The 13646-nt window shown below is 39.5% G+C and overlaps 2 protein-coding genes across 5 annotated transcripts in view; one reads left to right on the top strand and one right to left on the bottom strand.

Annotated features, from left to right (window-relative positions):
* rsu1 (Ras suppressor protein 1) overlaps nucleotides 1-2428 on the bottom strand; it is a 43302-nt gene extending 40874 nt beyond the window's left edge. For both annotated transcript variants that reach the window (XM_070928063.1, XM_070928062.1), the window contains exons 1-3: nucleotides 2332-2428; nucleotides 2061-2192; nucleotides 1173-1223 (exon numbers count right to left, since the gene is read on the bottom strand). In XM_070928063.1, coding sequence (XP_070784164.1) covers nucleotides 1173-1223; nucleotides 2061-2169 — 160 coding nt within the window. In that variant the 5' untranslated portion in view covers nucleotides 2170-2192; nucleotides 2332-2428. The remainder of the gene's footprint in view (nucleotides 1-1172; nucleotides 1224-2060; nucleotides 2193-2331) is intronic.
* Nucleotides 2429-3286: 858 nt separating this feature from the next.
* On the top strand, nucleotides 3287-13533 carry trdmt1 (tRNA aspartic acid methyltransferase 1). 3 transcript variants are annotated; one of them, XM_070928172.1, is made up of 11 exons: nucleotides 3287-3356; nucleotides 5891-6000; nucleotides 6143-6219; nucleotides 7801-7872; nucleotides 8178-8243; nucleotides 8606-8675; nucleotides 8762-8845; nucleotides 9821-10110; nucleotides 10948-11005; nucleotides 12558-12687; nucleotides 13187-13533. In XM_070928172.1, exons 1-11 carry the CDS (start codon nucleotides 3293-3295, stop codon nucleotides 13285-13287), a joined length of 1122 nt encoding a protein of 373 aa, XP_070784273.1. In that variant the 5' UTR covers nucleotides 3287-3292; the 3' UTR covers nucleotides 13288-13533. The 3 variants fall into 3 exon arrangements, with proteins under 3 accessions (XP_070784273.1, XP_070784272.1, XP_070784274.1); XM_070928171.1 differs by having other exon boundaries at nucleotides 9821-10131; XM_070928173.1 differs by lacking the exon at nucleotides 3287-3356 and adding an exon at nucleotides 3904-3930 and having other exon boundaries at nucleotides 9821-10131.
* Nucleotides 13534-13646: the final 113 nt, after the last annotated feature.

Below are 13646 nucleotides of genomic sequence, written 5' to 3'. Positions count from 1 at the left end.
TATATATATATATATATATATATATATATATATATATATATATCATCTGGCTTGGCCCTCGCCTTTGGATCCCTGGTATGGTCCTTTAAGTTGCAGTGGTTCACATTCAGTCTCCACTTCTAGGTTTGCCTAGATATATTCTGAATTTACATTTCCCTCTCACCTTTTTGGAGAAAATAGCAACAGCCAAAGTGAGCAGGAGTTTTGGCGAACTCCTTCAACCTTCAACACACCGATAAGTAACATCTTTAACTGCGTAAAAACCATTCGCTCTATGTTGCAGCCCTGCCCACAGATACTGGCAGTATACACAGCACAGTGTATGAACATTTTGTTCCAGAAATGCATAAACCTTCGCACACTGGCAGTTAATTAATTACCTGTTCTATCTGTTTAAAAAAAAAGGTTAGCAGTAACATGAAGTGCACATGATTTGATGGGCCAAAGCAAGAAAAAACACTAGTATGGTCCTTTAATTTGCAGTGATTCACAATAGTCACCGAGTGAAATGATATACAGTTTGGGCTGTATTCTCGGCTTATATTCCCTCCAGTAGATGCCTAGTGAAACAGTAATGTGAGCTTAATAAACCAGCAGCACAAAAACAGGGTGACGGACAAATAAAACGGTCTGCAAGCTGAAAATATATCTATAAGGCCCATCTAGGGACAGGCATTGCAAATTAGCTTAGGCTATAAACGTTGTGGAGTGTGGCATGCTATATACCTGTCCCAATACAAGTAACAACCGCACAAACAAACATATGTCAAGCTGCAAAAGTGCAATGTAATTACTTGAATTCCAAAACTGTGGGAAATAGTTACTTAATTACACTTTACAAATAGTAATTAATAAATTGGTCTGACAATGTTTGGCTACAACTGGGTCTGACAGGTTGTGAAAAGGACTTCAATATTTCTGCTGATCCTAATCAGTCTTTTTTTTTCTTTTTTGCCTACCATTCTGAATGTTTTTTTTTATCAACCATTGTTATGTTCATTTAAAATAAGCATCAGGGTTTGAATGGCGACATTATTTCGCCCTCATCTAGACCCAAAACAATGGTTAAAAGCAACAGCGACATGTCACTGACTCATGTGACTGATATGTCTGCTGTCTGACAGTTTGAGCTGGCGCCTGTGGGAGAGCAGAGGACGGAGGGAGCAGCTTACCCGTGAGCTTGTTGTGGCTGAGGACCAGCTGAGTGATGTTAGACAGGGTGACTGAAACGACATGGAACATCAAGTCAATACAGCACGGCAACTAACTCTAACTAACTCTGCAGTTGGTTTAGAAATTGAATGTATGAAATGAGAGCAGGTGGCAGTTTCAAGTACTTTCAGAGACGGAATCTCATTTTTCTGGACTCAAGATGGATAATAATCTAATAATAATTTCAGCCGGATTCTTCATGCACAGCATGTTTCACGGCAATCATGCAAACAAAAACACTAAGGGTGGTTTCACATCAGGAGTCAAACTGGTGTGGTGTGATTGGAGGCAAAGTATTTATTCATGGAAACGTTTAAATTTTACCTATGGATTTATCTAACTAAAAACCTATTCAAATCAAAACGCAGTTATCTAAATAGAAAAGCGGAGGCACTTACAGGAACCATTTTTGTACATTTGGGCCATACAACTGAGCCAGTTCAGCAGAGAAAAGGATTTAAAACAGGAAGTAATTTCCTGCATTGTCCCTTCAAGGGAAGTTTGCTTTGCAGCAGTCACTGTACATTACAAAATATTACAAACAACAGCAGTGTGTCATCTACCAACTTTACATATTTAAGAATGCACGTGTGTTCCAGTTTTGCGTTACACCACATACACGTAGGCTATCATTTCAGACACAGTTATGGATGAACACGGGCCTATTTGAATAATGCAGTCGTATGTGATTGTGATTACGAACGGTTTTACTTTTTCCTAAACCGCAATGAGGCAAGGCTGCGGTGACGCCATCACCACTGCGGGTTAGGGATCGGGATGCATGTCAAACTACCATAAATGGGGGTGGGGGGGGCGTTATAATAATAGTAAGAATCATATTGTCTTACATAGTCCCGGGATATCCAACATGTTGGAAATGCCCCTGTCGCACATCTCCACCTCTGGGAGGTTCTTGTCTCGACTCTCCTCCACTATCTTCTTCAAAGACTTGGACATTATCACTTTTTTTTCTGAAAACACTGAAATCCGAAAAAGTACAGCGTTAGTTAGAGAAAAGTAGTTGTAGCGTCAAAATGAGAGCCACACGTTTAACGTTTAAACTTGAGCGGAGAGCGAAGGCAGCCGTGTTGGCTCGCGGAGAGGACCGAGGAGGCTTACCGTGTGGAAAAGACGAATGAAAAGGGGAAAATATGAGAGCTTTCTGGATTCCTGATGGAGAGTTCGCTTCAAGCTCACGCCCTGCCGGAAGTTTATGTGAGAGCCACCATTCTATAATAGGATACTTCCGGTCCACGATGCGTTCGGTCGATAGACCACACCTCCGCGTCCCATAGTCTTCTACACAGTCGAATGTGTCGCCCAGTCCACAACAATGATGTAATAATGTAGAATGAGTGGTGAAAACACAAACAAAGGAACACTATTAAAAAGGGCGCTACATAAAGCCAAGGGATGACTCCGTGTGCCCCTTTCACCTTTAACTACTTCATACTTGCAAACGTCAATGTTGTCCTGGACGAATTCATCGTTGGTTCCTTAATAACAAACCAGAGATTTTCAGAAAACCTTGTCGCCATCATATTCAGGCCCAATATACATTAATACTCACAATCATGTCATATTCTGTAGCATTACTAATGTTGATGCCTTACAAATACTAATGAACAGAGAATGTGCCCGTGTCAGTAAGCTTCGCCAAGTGTAGTGAGTATTCACATATTTACAAAACCTTTTCAACATACAGCAAAGTAGTGGATCGTTTAAGAATAAATTAGTAATTGGTGTTTTTTAAGTTTATTTTGTCCACCCCATTTATATCAACGAGGCTAGGCTAAACACCTCTCTGGTGTACTGCAATAGAACTAACCAGCAGCACAAACCGAACATTATAACTTAATTCAATCATAACAGTACCGTTGAATTAGACTGATTTAAAGTTAGTGTCAGTGAGATAGACCCACTGTCTAAGAGTGGACCTAATAATGGCCAGTACAGCCTTCACGCCAGATGGTGGCGGTAAGGTGCCCCCCCCCCCCCCATCATAACATGAAGAAGAAAAGGAAACGAAGAAGAAGAAGAAGAAGTAGAACCAGAACCAGCAGTGTGGCAGTAGTGTGCCATGGAGGGTCTGCGGGTGCTCGAGCTGTACAGCGGGATAGGAGGGATGCATTATGCGCTTAAGGGTAAGCTTATCGCTGGTAGATCCTGACTTTATTTCATGTTATAAATCACCACCGGAGATACACGAGTCTGTTAATGTAAGGGATTACCGGACGCAAAATTCTATTCAGGAGTCAGCCCGGCGTTCCCATGCCAACCGTACCACTGACTTCGGCTGTCAGTATGAAAAGCTGCAGTCAAGACGGGCAACGAGACGGGCAGGCTGAATGTCCGGCGTGCCGCTGGATTAATAGCTGGCGTGGGGCAGATTGGTCGTGGGCGTGGCTTTTGAGGACCCATCGTCGACTAACCAGGAAGTAAACATTTTGATAACTTCGCTTCTCCCTCGCGCTCGGCTGTCGGTGTCCTTTGAGACATTACGATAGTAAAGGTTTGCAGGAAGAAAAAAAAAATCATAATATTATCGGAATATTATGCGTCGTTATTACGAAGATATCTGGCAACATAACCATTACGTGTAGCTACGTGTAATTACTGGTGCCTGAAGTAACGTCTGTCTCGGAGACTTCGAGGAGACAGGAGACCCTGTCTCAGTGCTAACCTTGTGACAAACATTAGTAAACGCTTCACAATATTGTGAGAAAACTTTTGAATTATATATTGTTGCCATGTCATATAATGCTAGACAATGTAATATATAGCTTCACTATATATTCTAGCAATATGGCTGCCTTTTCTATTTTGCATCGTTTAGACCCACTGAAATCTAAATCACAGCAGCTCTGGCGTAAATAAAACAAATTCTGCTAATTTCATATGTTTATATTAATGCAATGCAACTTTGTGTCATGTTACATAGTAGCTAAATTTATTATTTTTTGATATCGATTAATCTGCTGAATGTTTTGTCAATTAATCAATCAAGTGTTTGGTCTATAACACATTAGAAAACTGCCCTTCAAAGTGTGTGATGACCTCATCAAATGTCGTGGTTTGTACGACCAGTAGTCCAAAACCCCAAATTGTTCAGTTTATTATTATGTTGTATAATCCCCCCCCCCCCCCCCCAGGGATCAATAAAGTATTTCTGATTCTGATTTTGACATAAGACCAAGAAAAGTGGCAAATGTCCACATTTGAGAAACTGGAATTTTTGTAATTTTTGCTTGAAAAATAAACGATTAGTTGATTATCAAAGTATGTTCCTCCCGGTGTCCACCGAAAGGGCAAAAACATGGAAGCTTAGGTGAATTAAACTATACTTTTAATAGCTGTGAGTGTTCACCCAGTGATGTCAAATTTCATATTAGATTTATTGGGAGATTTGCCAGAGCAGAAGTCCATATGGCATGCATCCTTACCCTTTATCCTGAAGGGGTCTGTTCTTCTATTAATGACGTATTTTTCTTTGCTGATTGACCCCTCTGATATCTAACTCCTACACCTTTCTATTCCACCTCAGTCTGTCTACTATACTTACCTTCACCTCTTCACACTCAAACAAACAAATAAATACAACAAAGACACACAAGCAAAATAACAAATGCACACAAACCAGACACAGCACACCTCAGAATCACACAGTGAAAAATGCACAATACCATCCTCTCTCAATTACACACCCACTATCACTCACAAGGACAGTCACTCTGTCACAATCAAGAAGTTTTAGTTGACGATTAGGCTAATTGTCATAGCAATAACAGTAGCAATTAACAATTTTAATTGTTTGTTTGTTTAAGGCTACATGGTGGTGCTGTTGTGTTCCATGTTCATTTAAATGGCTGCTCATTTCAAATGATGTGTGAATTAAACAAATAGTTTGAAACAATGTTTCACCTCTCGCTGTGCTGCACATAGATTTCATTTAGATAGGTCGTTCTAAAACTGTTGAGTTGGCCCACCTAATGTAAAAAGTGAATGTAGATTATGTCTTATGTAAATGATCTCCAGCAGAGAAATACAATACAGCTCTGTCCATATCCACAACTCATCAAGTCCACAAGGAGACTCAAGCAAACTTTTTGTGGACGTCCAGCGAGTCCCGTTTGGACTTCAACAGACTCAGAAAATCACCTGTAATCCATAGCGATATGTAAAACAATGATGATATAAATGATGAGAATAATAGTAATAATGATAATAATAAGCTAATTGGACAAAGGTTGGTCATCTACAGCGTCATGATCAGTTATAAGGTTGAGGGTTTAATGTTTAATTGCTTTAATTGCGTTTGACAGCTCGTGTAAAGGGAACATTTCACTGTACATTCTGACCACATATCGTGCATAAGGCTGCATTCAGACCAAATCAGGCCTTGCGGCGATCAGCGGGGCGGGGTTGTGTGGGCACCACCCGCTTCATTGATTTGTGCTTCGAGTGTCTGTATTGTTTTGGTGCGCACATTTTTTTTCTTACTATACTACTATTCTTCATATTATAGTCCTTTCTTATTACTTTTTTGTTTATTTAAAAGCATTTCAATTTTGTTTTAAGGTCAGGTATCTCTTTGCTATTTCTATCCAGTCCTAAACGCATAGCCACTGTTGTTTATCTTCATCTGTAGCTTAATAATCCAATTTTTTTTTTCCTCCAGAGAGTGGCATACCTGTCCAGGTGGTGGCTGCCATCGACATAAACACCACAGCCAATCAAATCTACAGGTACAATTTCCCTGACACACCCCTCTGGAACAAGACCATTGAGGTGCGTGACCATTGGGTGTGATCATTCACAGATTCAAATCAATTCTCTGGCCTTCATTTTTAACTTTGCAATGTTGTAACTTTAAAACTTGAATAGTTTTCTGTCTTGTTTTTTTATTCATTTATTTATTTATTTATTTTAGGGCATAACACTAGATGACTTCAATAAATTATCTTTTGATATGATTTTGATGAGCCCTCCTTGCCAGCCTTTCACCAGGTAGGTCTTACGTGTTTTTGATGCATTGTGATCCAATAGATCCTCAGGCAGTGTGAGATGATTTCTCTTTTGCTCTACTCCATCAGATGCTTCAATAAAACAAATAATAAAGCCAAATACCAGCTAAATCAGGGGTGGGCAACTATTTTTTTTCCCAGAGGGCCATACTTACTTGGATAAAGTAAGCGAAGGGCCACACATTGGATAATTGATTTGAAACATATGCTAAATTATGTTTAACTACATGAATTTGGTAGACATGACAGATTGCTTTAAGATAGGCGATATATATATATATATATATATATAAAGTTTTTACAGCTGTATGTGTCAATCTGGTAATGATAATGTAAATGTCAAATTTTAAATTAACCTACATCTTGCACCCTTGCATAGGTCACAGATTAAACACATTGTATTAAGTTATAAATATGGACTGAACTGTGTGATACTGTTTTTAGTTAGCTATGTCAGATTTTGTGGGCTGGTTAGCTCAGTTGGTCAGATCGTGGTGCTAATAACGCCAAGGTCACGGATTCGATCCCTGTACGTTTCACAACATTGTGTAATTTCCCCTTGGGGATTCTCAAACTTTAATACCACAGCAGCACAGACCTATATCACTGAATGAAGAATTGTTAATATTTACTATTAATGAACACTATTCAAGTATTAATTGTCTTATACATGAATACATTCCTCCATTTTCTGTTCTGTAAGTAAACTGTGAGAATAAATTATAATTTACAAATGACATTATATATGTCATGAAAAGCATTGCCAAGTGAGACGGCCACCTCTCTTCGCAAGACTATCAAAGTCTGGTGTCCTGTCTGATGTTGAAATACGCAGCACAGAGGACAGATGTTTGTCCGCCAGTCGTGATCTGTAACGTGCCTTGCTGTAGTTAATCACGGAAAAAAAGTTTGTTCACACACATACGTGGGGCCAGACAAAGCAAGCATCCTCTGTGCGTGCCTGGGCAGGTTCGGAAACTGCAGCGTTTCCTTCAGCGAGCCGTAGAAGTTGTCCAGTGAGGATGTAGTGAACTTCCAGCAGTACATTATCAACACATAGTGGGTCTGAGCAACTGGAGGGAAATATCTCTCATTGTGAGTTTTCTAACCAATACGTTGATTGTGATTAAAATCGCATTTATGTTTTCTAAATGAAACTACAGGCATGTGTTTGAGCTCCACACAGTATGAAACAAGATCATCTGCTGTGTCCTTCAAACCAGTCAATCAGAGAAGTTAATTTCTAAGTAAACTTGGCTACTTTTATAGAGAATTACAAACTAATTTTCCTCATGTATTATGAGTGTTAAACTTGACATTACTCGACAATATTCCACTATAATCATGATAACCGAGTCCAGCAGCACTGCACTCTTTTGCTTATAGTTCTCTTACTTAATATACCGTTTTACTCCTCACCTGTCTCACTGTCTCTGTGTTTGATCATCATAGTAACTTTCTTTTCTAAATCACTGTATTAAATGTCTATTTTTCTCAATTTAAAACAGTTTTGTTTTCTTTCTTTTTTTTTTTTACTGAAATCTTTGTTTTTTTCTCTGTGCAGGATAGGACTTCAGGGTGACATCGCTGACCCCAGAACCAAGAGCTTCCTCTACATCCTTGATCTTCTGCCAAGGTTTTTAATCTTCAGATTCAGTTTTTTATTCCCCTCTGCTCGGCCTGAAGGAAAAAAAAAACTAACCCTAACCCAAATCACAATTTGAGTTCAGTTTTTTTAGCCACAAGAGCTGCTTTTTTTAAATTATAACTTATAACAAAGTTTTAACTAGCAGTGTCATAAGGTGTTTTGCGTTGGCGTTTTTAATGGATTGTCGAAGCACTGCCTTACAAGTGGACCAAGGGTGGATATGTTAGCATGCTCTCTGTCAGTAAACCCTCTCATCCTTTCTTCCTAACTTGCATACGACGATGCGTGGCCAGGTTGTGCAGGCTGCCCCGCTTCATCCTGCTGGAGAATGTGAAAGGCTTTGAGAGCTCCTCTGCCAGGTAACGATGGAGGTGCCTCACAAGGCCTGAAAGGTCAGCATGTCAGTAGGCAGGTAGTATTGACATCTTGCCAATTATTTGTCATCATGTCTTATCAACAAATCATCAGAGAAGTGCAATGTCAGTCAATGTGTGTATGTGTATGTATGTATACTTATGTTTGTATAAATGTATATATGTATGTATATGTGTGTGTGTGTATATACAGTTTATGTATCAACTTTGCTCATGTGTAATTAATGACTGGGTTTTCTTTGTTGTTCGCCCATTTAAAGTATTTGTCGACTATGATTTGGAATCATTGCAATTTGAAGACAGTTGATTTGGGAGTTAATCTCTCATGTTATACTTTTCTTCTCCAGGGAGCGTTTGGTGAAAACACTGAGGGAATGTGGATACACTTTCCAGGAGATCATGGTCTCACCCACAAGTGTAAGAAAGACACACTGTGTGACTAATTTCATTCAATACATGTGTACTGTGGAAGTTTACATTTATGTCACTGTCGCTAAATCCAGGTTGGGATCCCAAATTCAAGACTGCGGTATTACCTGATTGCTAAGATGTCACCGGAAAACTTCAGCACCAAAACAAGTTCAGAGGTGAGGCTTGCTGACAGTAATCCTGGTTTCATGTTTTCAAAAAAAACTTTTTGTGCCAGTTTCCAGTGTCAACCAAAGCTAGATTTCAATACTTAATATTATTAGTAATATTGCATATTTTCCACATTCTTTACCCCTTTGGTAGAAAAACAAGTGAAAATCTGCCATGTCTGTAACTGCACAAATTGCTAATTGGATTTTGGTTAGGAAATGGTACATAAATCCCATATAAGAAACAACGAAGTTCAAGGCAGAAATCAACACAGAATGACTGGACACAGCTAGCTATGGGCATGTAAAGATTTGTACGCCCTCAGTTTCTTTTTACTATACACGCTTGGTTTTTCTATCAGGTAGATGTAAAGGTCTGGCCATTCTAGGTAATCCTGTCAGATTGTCCATCCACTGAGTGAACGTGTATGGGTTGGCCAATCTGGCTAACTTTAATCGAGTTAGTAACCCTACATATTGAGAGAAACTTGTATTGTCTTCAGCCATTGTTAAAAAAACAAGCCAACAAAACTTGCTAGCTAGCGTTAGCTAACGTGTTCAGGGAATTATTCTGCCTCCACCCACAAAAAAACATAGTGTTTACTGACAGAAAAGTGGTCTATACATGGTCCAGCCATATAGCAGGTTTCCACCTAGTCTTGTTTCACTTACCTCTATCAGTACCCAGCCACACAGAGAGTTGTGGCTCATTTGTCGAGGTTTTGAGATTTCTGCCTCTACGCTAATATTATAAAGGGGAACTGAGTTTCAGGTGTGCTGCTCATTTAAAAAATTCAAGCTGTCACTGCAACTCTGGATAATCATCAGACCTCACTATAAACTATTTCTACCAAAAGATGGTGTAATGTTTTTTGTAATTTAGGGGAACTGACCCTTGAGGAAACAGAGTTTGTGGTATTTGATTCTACATAATATTAGTCGTGTGTGTATATATTAGGCTTTTGACAAAGTATGTAATCTTAGATTTTAGATGCCTTCCCACATCCTGCTGAGAGTGGTTCCCCTGAGCAGCCCACAGTCGTCAGGCCTCCCCGCCCAGGTACCTGCCAGCCAGAAGAGGAAGTCCTGTATAAACTAGAGACAACACTGGATGCCCAGAGGAAGATGAATCAGAACAGCGATCTGTCCGTCAGGCAGATCCAAGACTTCTTGGAACCGCAGATGGAAGTAAGCATGGAGCACTATCTCCTGCCTCCCAAAACCCTGCTGCGATATGCTCTGCTCCTGGACATTGTTCGTCCCACATGCAGGAGGTCTGTCTGCTTTACCAAAGGGTGGGTACAGTGACAGTCTTCATCTTACTACTTCATCACCATCATCACTCGTCTCATTATTGCAAGAATAGTTTATTTACTGCTAAAATTCATTAACTCATTACAGTTTTACATTGAAACTTGCCAATAATACATTGAACACTCAATGATGAGATAACTAATCAGTTTGTCTTTATCAGATCATCACTTTTCTTTTTTTATGGTCCATCCTTCGTTATTTAGGCCTCATTTACGCTTGTCATTTCAAGTGTCGCGTATCTGGATAAACTATAGATTTAATATTTAGTACACTTTTATAGCACACATACACATCTAATTTTGTAATTCCATGATACAGTAACTTCCGCTGCCGTTACCACGGAGGACAGACCCTGTAGGTATCTCTGCAGACCACTTACTGACATGGTTACATTTGGGAGGAGATAGGTAGGATAGGACAGATAGATGGTCCACATAGACTCGAGTATAATTCTAACAGAAAGAGAGAGAGAGTGTCATTATGAGCTCAATTAACAAGCAGTCAAAGAGCAGCAATATAATAACGTTCTAAGAATTTTAATATTTTTTTTTATATACGTTTTTTTTTTTTTCCCTTTTTACTGATTTCCTAAAATATTTGATTATAAGAGCTGATCCACTGTCCTGTATTAGACAGAGTATAATTTGGTCAGGTCTCCCTCTTATCTGAGTGGCCCAAGAGGGGTACATGGGGTATTTGATAAACTGATCATGATTGATGGTGTAACTCATCCCTGCTGTTGAAATTGTCTCAAAGCAATGCTGTCATTTGATTGTGTTAATGTGTTTTGTCCATAGCTATGGGCGGTATGTGGAGGGGACTGGCTCAGTGCTGCAGTGCTGCACGGAAACAGAGGTACGTTCTGGCTTCAGTTACAGGCATCAACCAGAATAAAAAGCCAAGGACAATGTCTGAGGTGAATGTCCTCATTTGGAAATTGGCACATTGCCCATTATGTCGATTGTACACGGCATCGGCTGCGTCGTGTCTCCGTCGTTTCAATGTTACCTGGAAACGCTTCAGAGGCAAAACATCTGTTCTTCAGCAGCCACATTTATAATATGGTTTGGAGTTGTTTTCCATTGCCAGTAAATACAGACGGTTATGTACTGTGAATTTCACGCTTTTGAGACGAGAGTTTTGAGCCGTGCGCGAGAAGCTGTGGACACGGTAGACAAACCCAGCAGCTACAATGGCAGCGGATCATCACACATCAAGCCTTAATTCTCTTAATGCAGATTTGTCCAGAATTTGTAAATGAAATAGCTGTAAATAAATAACTACGCTTGACCTACTCGGAACAGACATCCAAGATTTCAACAATCACTTTGAAATGTGTTTATGCACTGAGGCTATCCTGCAGTAACATTCTGCTTTAATACAGTATTTGAAAGAATCATTAGTCACTACTGTGTCAAACCAGCTTGGCTTTGGCACTTGGATCAGATTAACATGTACCTGCTGGATTTATGTAGCTAGTCATCTCCTAAAACAGTGGAGTTAGACTGATTATAGCTGAGTGTGTTAACTGTTTCAATAATAATAATAATAACAGTATGTGTGAGCAGCAAGGCTTTGCCAGGGAAGTTGATCCTCAGTGTATGTTACCGCAAAATCAGCTAAACTCTAGTTCCTGCAATTACTTCACAATAAAAGCTGATTCACAGTGGAAACAGAGTAAAAGCATTACTGGACCATACGGCTGCTCGATTTATTTTTGTTCAATATTGAGATCACGATTATTTAACACGATTACTCATTGACTTTGGAAACATCATGCTTTTATTGAACTTTTAAAAAAAAAAAGTGTCTTTTTAAAACGGTGGATTTCCTTATACTTTAAGTGTTGCGGTGGAATAAGTCGAGAGGGCTTTACTTTCCTTTTATTGTTTGGTCATAGACCACTTTGTGACTGATTTTCAGACGATTAAACTCATTGCTCGTACTGCCTTGTGGTGCAAACACCACCGTGTAACAAATCTTGTACAATCTTGTTTGTTGTTGTTTCTCGTCGGTTGTTGTTTCTTGAGCTGAACTAAACCCGCCACAGCCTGGCGGACGGTGAGTTTGGGCCAAAATGGTAAAAGAAAAGAAAATGTGAGTAATCGTCCAGCCCTTCTTGACCATTGAGTCAGAGTTAATGAACATAGCAGTATTGATGGTAGGGTTTAATATTCTTACAGACTATAAATCTGCCCTGAACATGGATATGCAGTAACTCATTTTCAAAACAGTGTAAAAGGTGAATGAAATTAACCAACAAAGTGTGCTCTTCTGCTGTCATCCATTCATTAAGTAAATACATAACTACGATTAACATGTCCCAGCTCAGCTTAACCAATTCCTATTGGGCCACAACAATGACATTCATGTGTTTGAAGGCTTTTGCTTTGTGTGTGTTCTGCAGATGGAGAGCGTGTTTAGAGGTCTAGACCAGTACTCGGAAGAGGAGAGACTCCAGCGGCTGTCGAAACTGAAGCTCCGTTATTTTACTCCCAGAGAAGTTGCCAACCTCATGGGTTTCCCTCAAAGCTTCTGTAAGTCCAAATCCTGTCAAAGCCCTTAAGGCGAAATCAAGGTTTGTCTCCGGTAGACCTCTCTTTCAGATTCGACTGATCTCAAAATGTGTGCAGCCGCCCACGCATGTAAATGATCCTTGCCATTCAAATGACCGCAAAAACAGCTAACATTGTGCAGCATTTAGTATGACGCCATTGACTCTGAGCAACTTCCAGCGCCCACAAGCCAGTGCCTTATTTTCTCGAGGCAGTACGTTCATCAATGTCACTGCTCAAACATAGCATAGTAGAGTAGGCCGGAGATTAAAACTGGACAACTGCAGTGTTTCCAAAAGCAGAATTTTAAAAATGCTCCAATAACCTACTTTTTAGCTTTCTATTGCTTCGTCTTTTTTTTTTTTTTTTTTTCAAAATTCTAGTCTGGGATATGTGATCTTGAGCTTTTTTTTATAATACTATTGGATGGATTATGTACCCGAGTGTTCGCTAATTATTATTATTTTTTATTATTTTGCAGGCTTTCCGGAGCAGATTCCTCTCAAGCAGCAGTACAGAGTTCTAGGAAACAGCCTCAATGTTGTGGTGGTGGCCAGACTCCTTCAGCTGCTGGTCTCTTAGCACATGGGACACCGTGGAGGAGGAGGTTGTTGTTGTTGTTGTTGTGGAGGAACATATTGCAGAGTGCTCTCTGTCCTCTGGCTGTGTTTGAAAGTGTACAGTCTGGGTTTTGTTGGGTTGTTAACCCGTCAAATGCTGGTCAAAAGTACTTCATAGTGACATCACCACTAAACACTGTAAGTTACTTACTTTCTTACATGTCACTTCAAACTGTACATGTATTTTGACTGAACTTAAATGTTTTTTTATGAGTACAATAATAGATTTTCTATTAATCAAAATAAAAACCTAAAAAAGAACCTGTAAAGCGCATTTCTAAATCTTATTGATCATTATGCATATTCCCAGGTTTATTCTTA

This window comes from Enoplosus armatus, chromosome 21 (genome assembly GCF_043641665.1).
Source record: "Enoplosus armatus isolate fEnoArm2 chromosome 21, fEnoArm2.hap1, whole genome shotgun sequence".
NCBI lineage: Eukaryota > Metazoa > Chordata > Actinopteri > Centrarchiformes > Enoplosidae > Enoplosus > Enoplosus armatus.
Note: the sequence above shows the minus strand (reverse complement) of the source record. Positions and strands in the feature narration are given on the sequence as shown.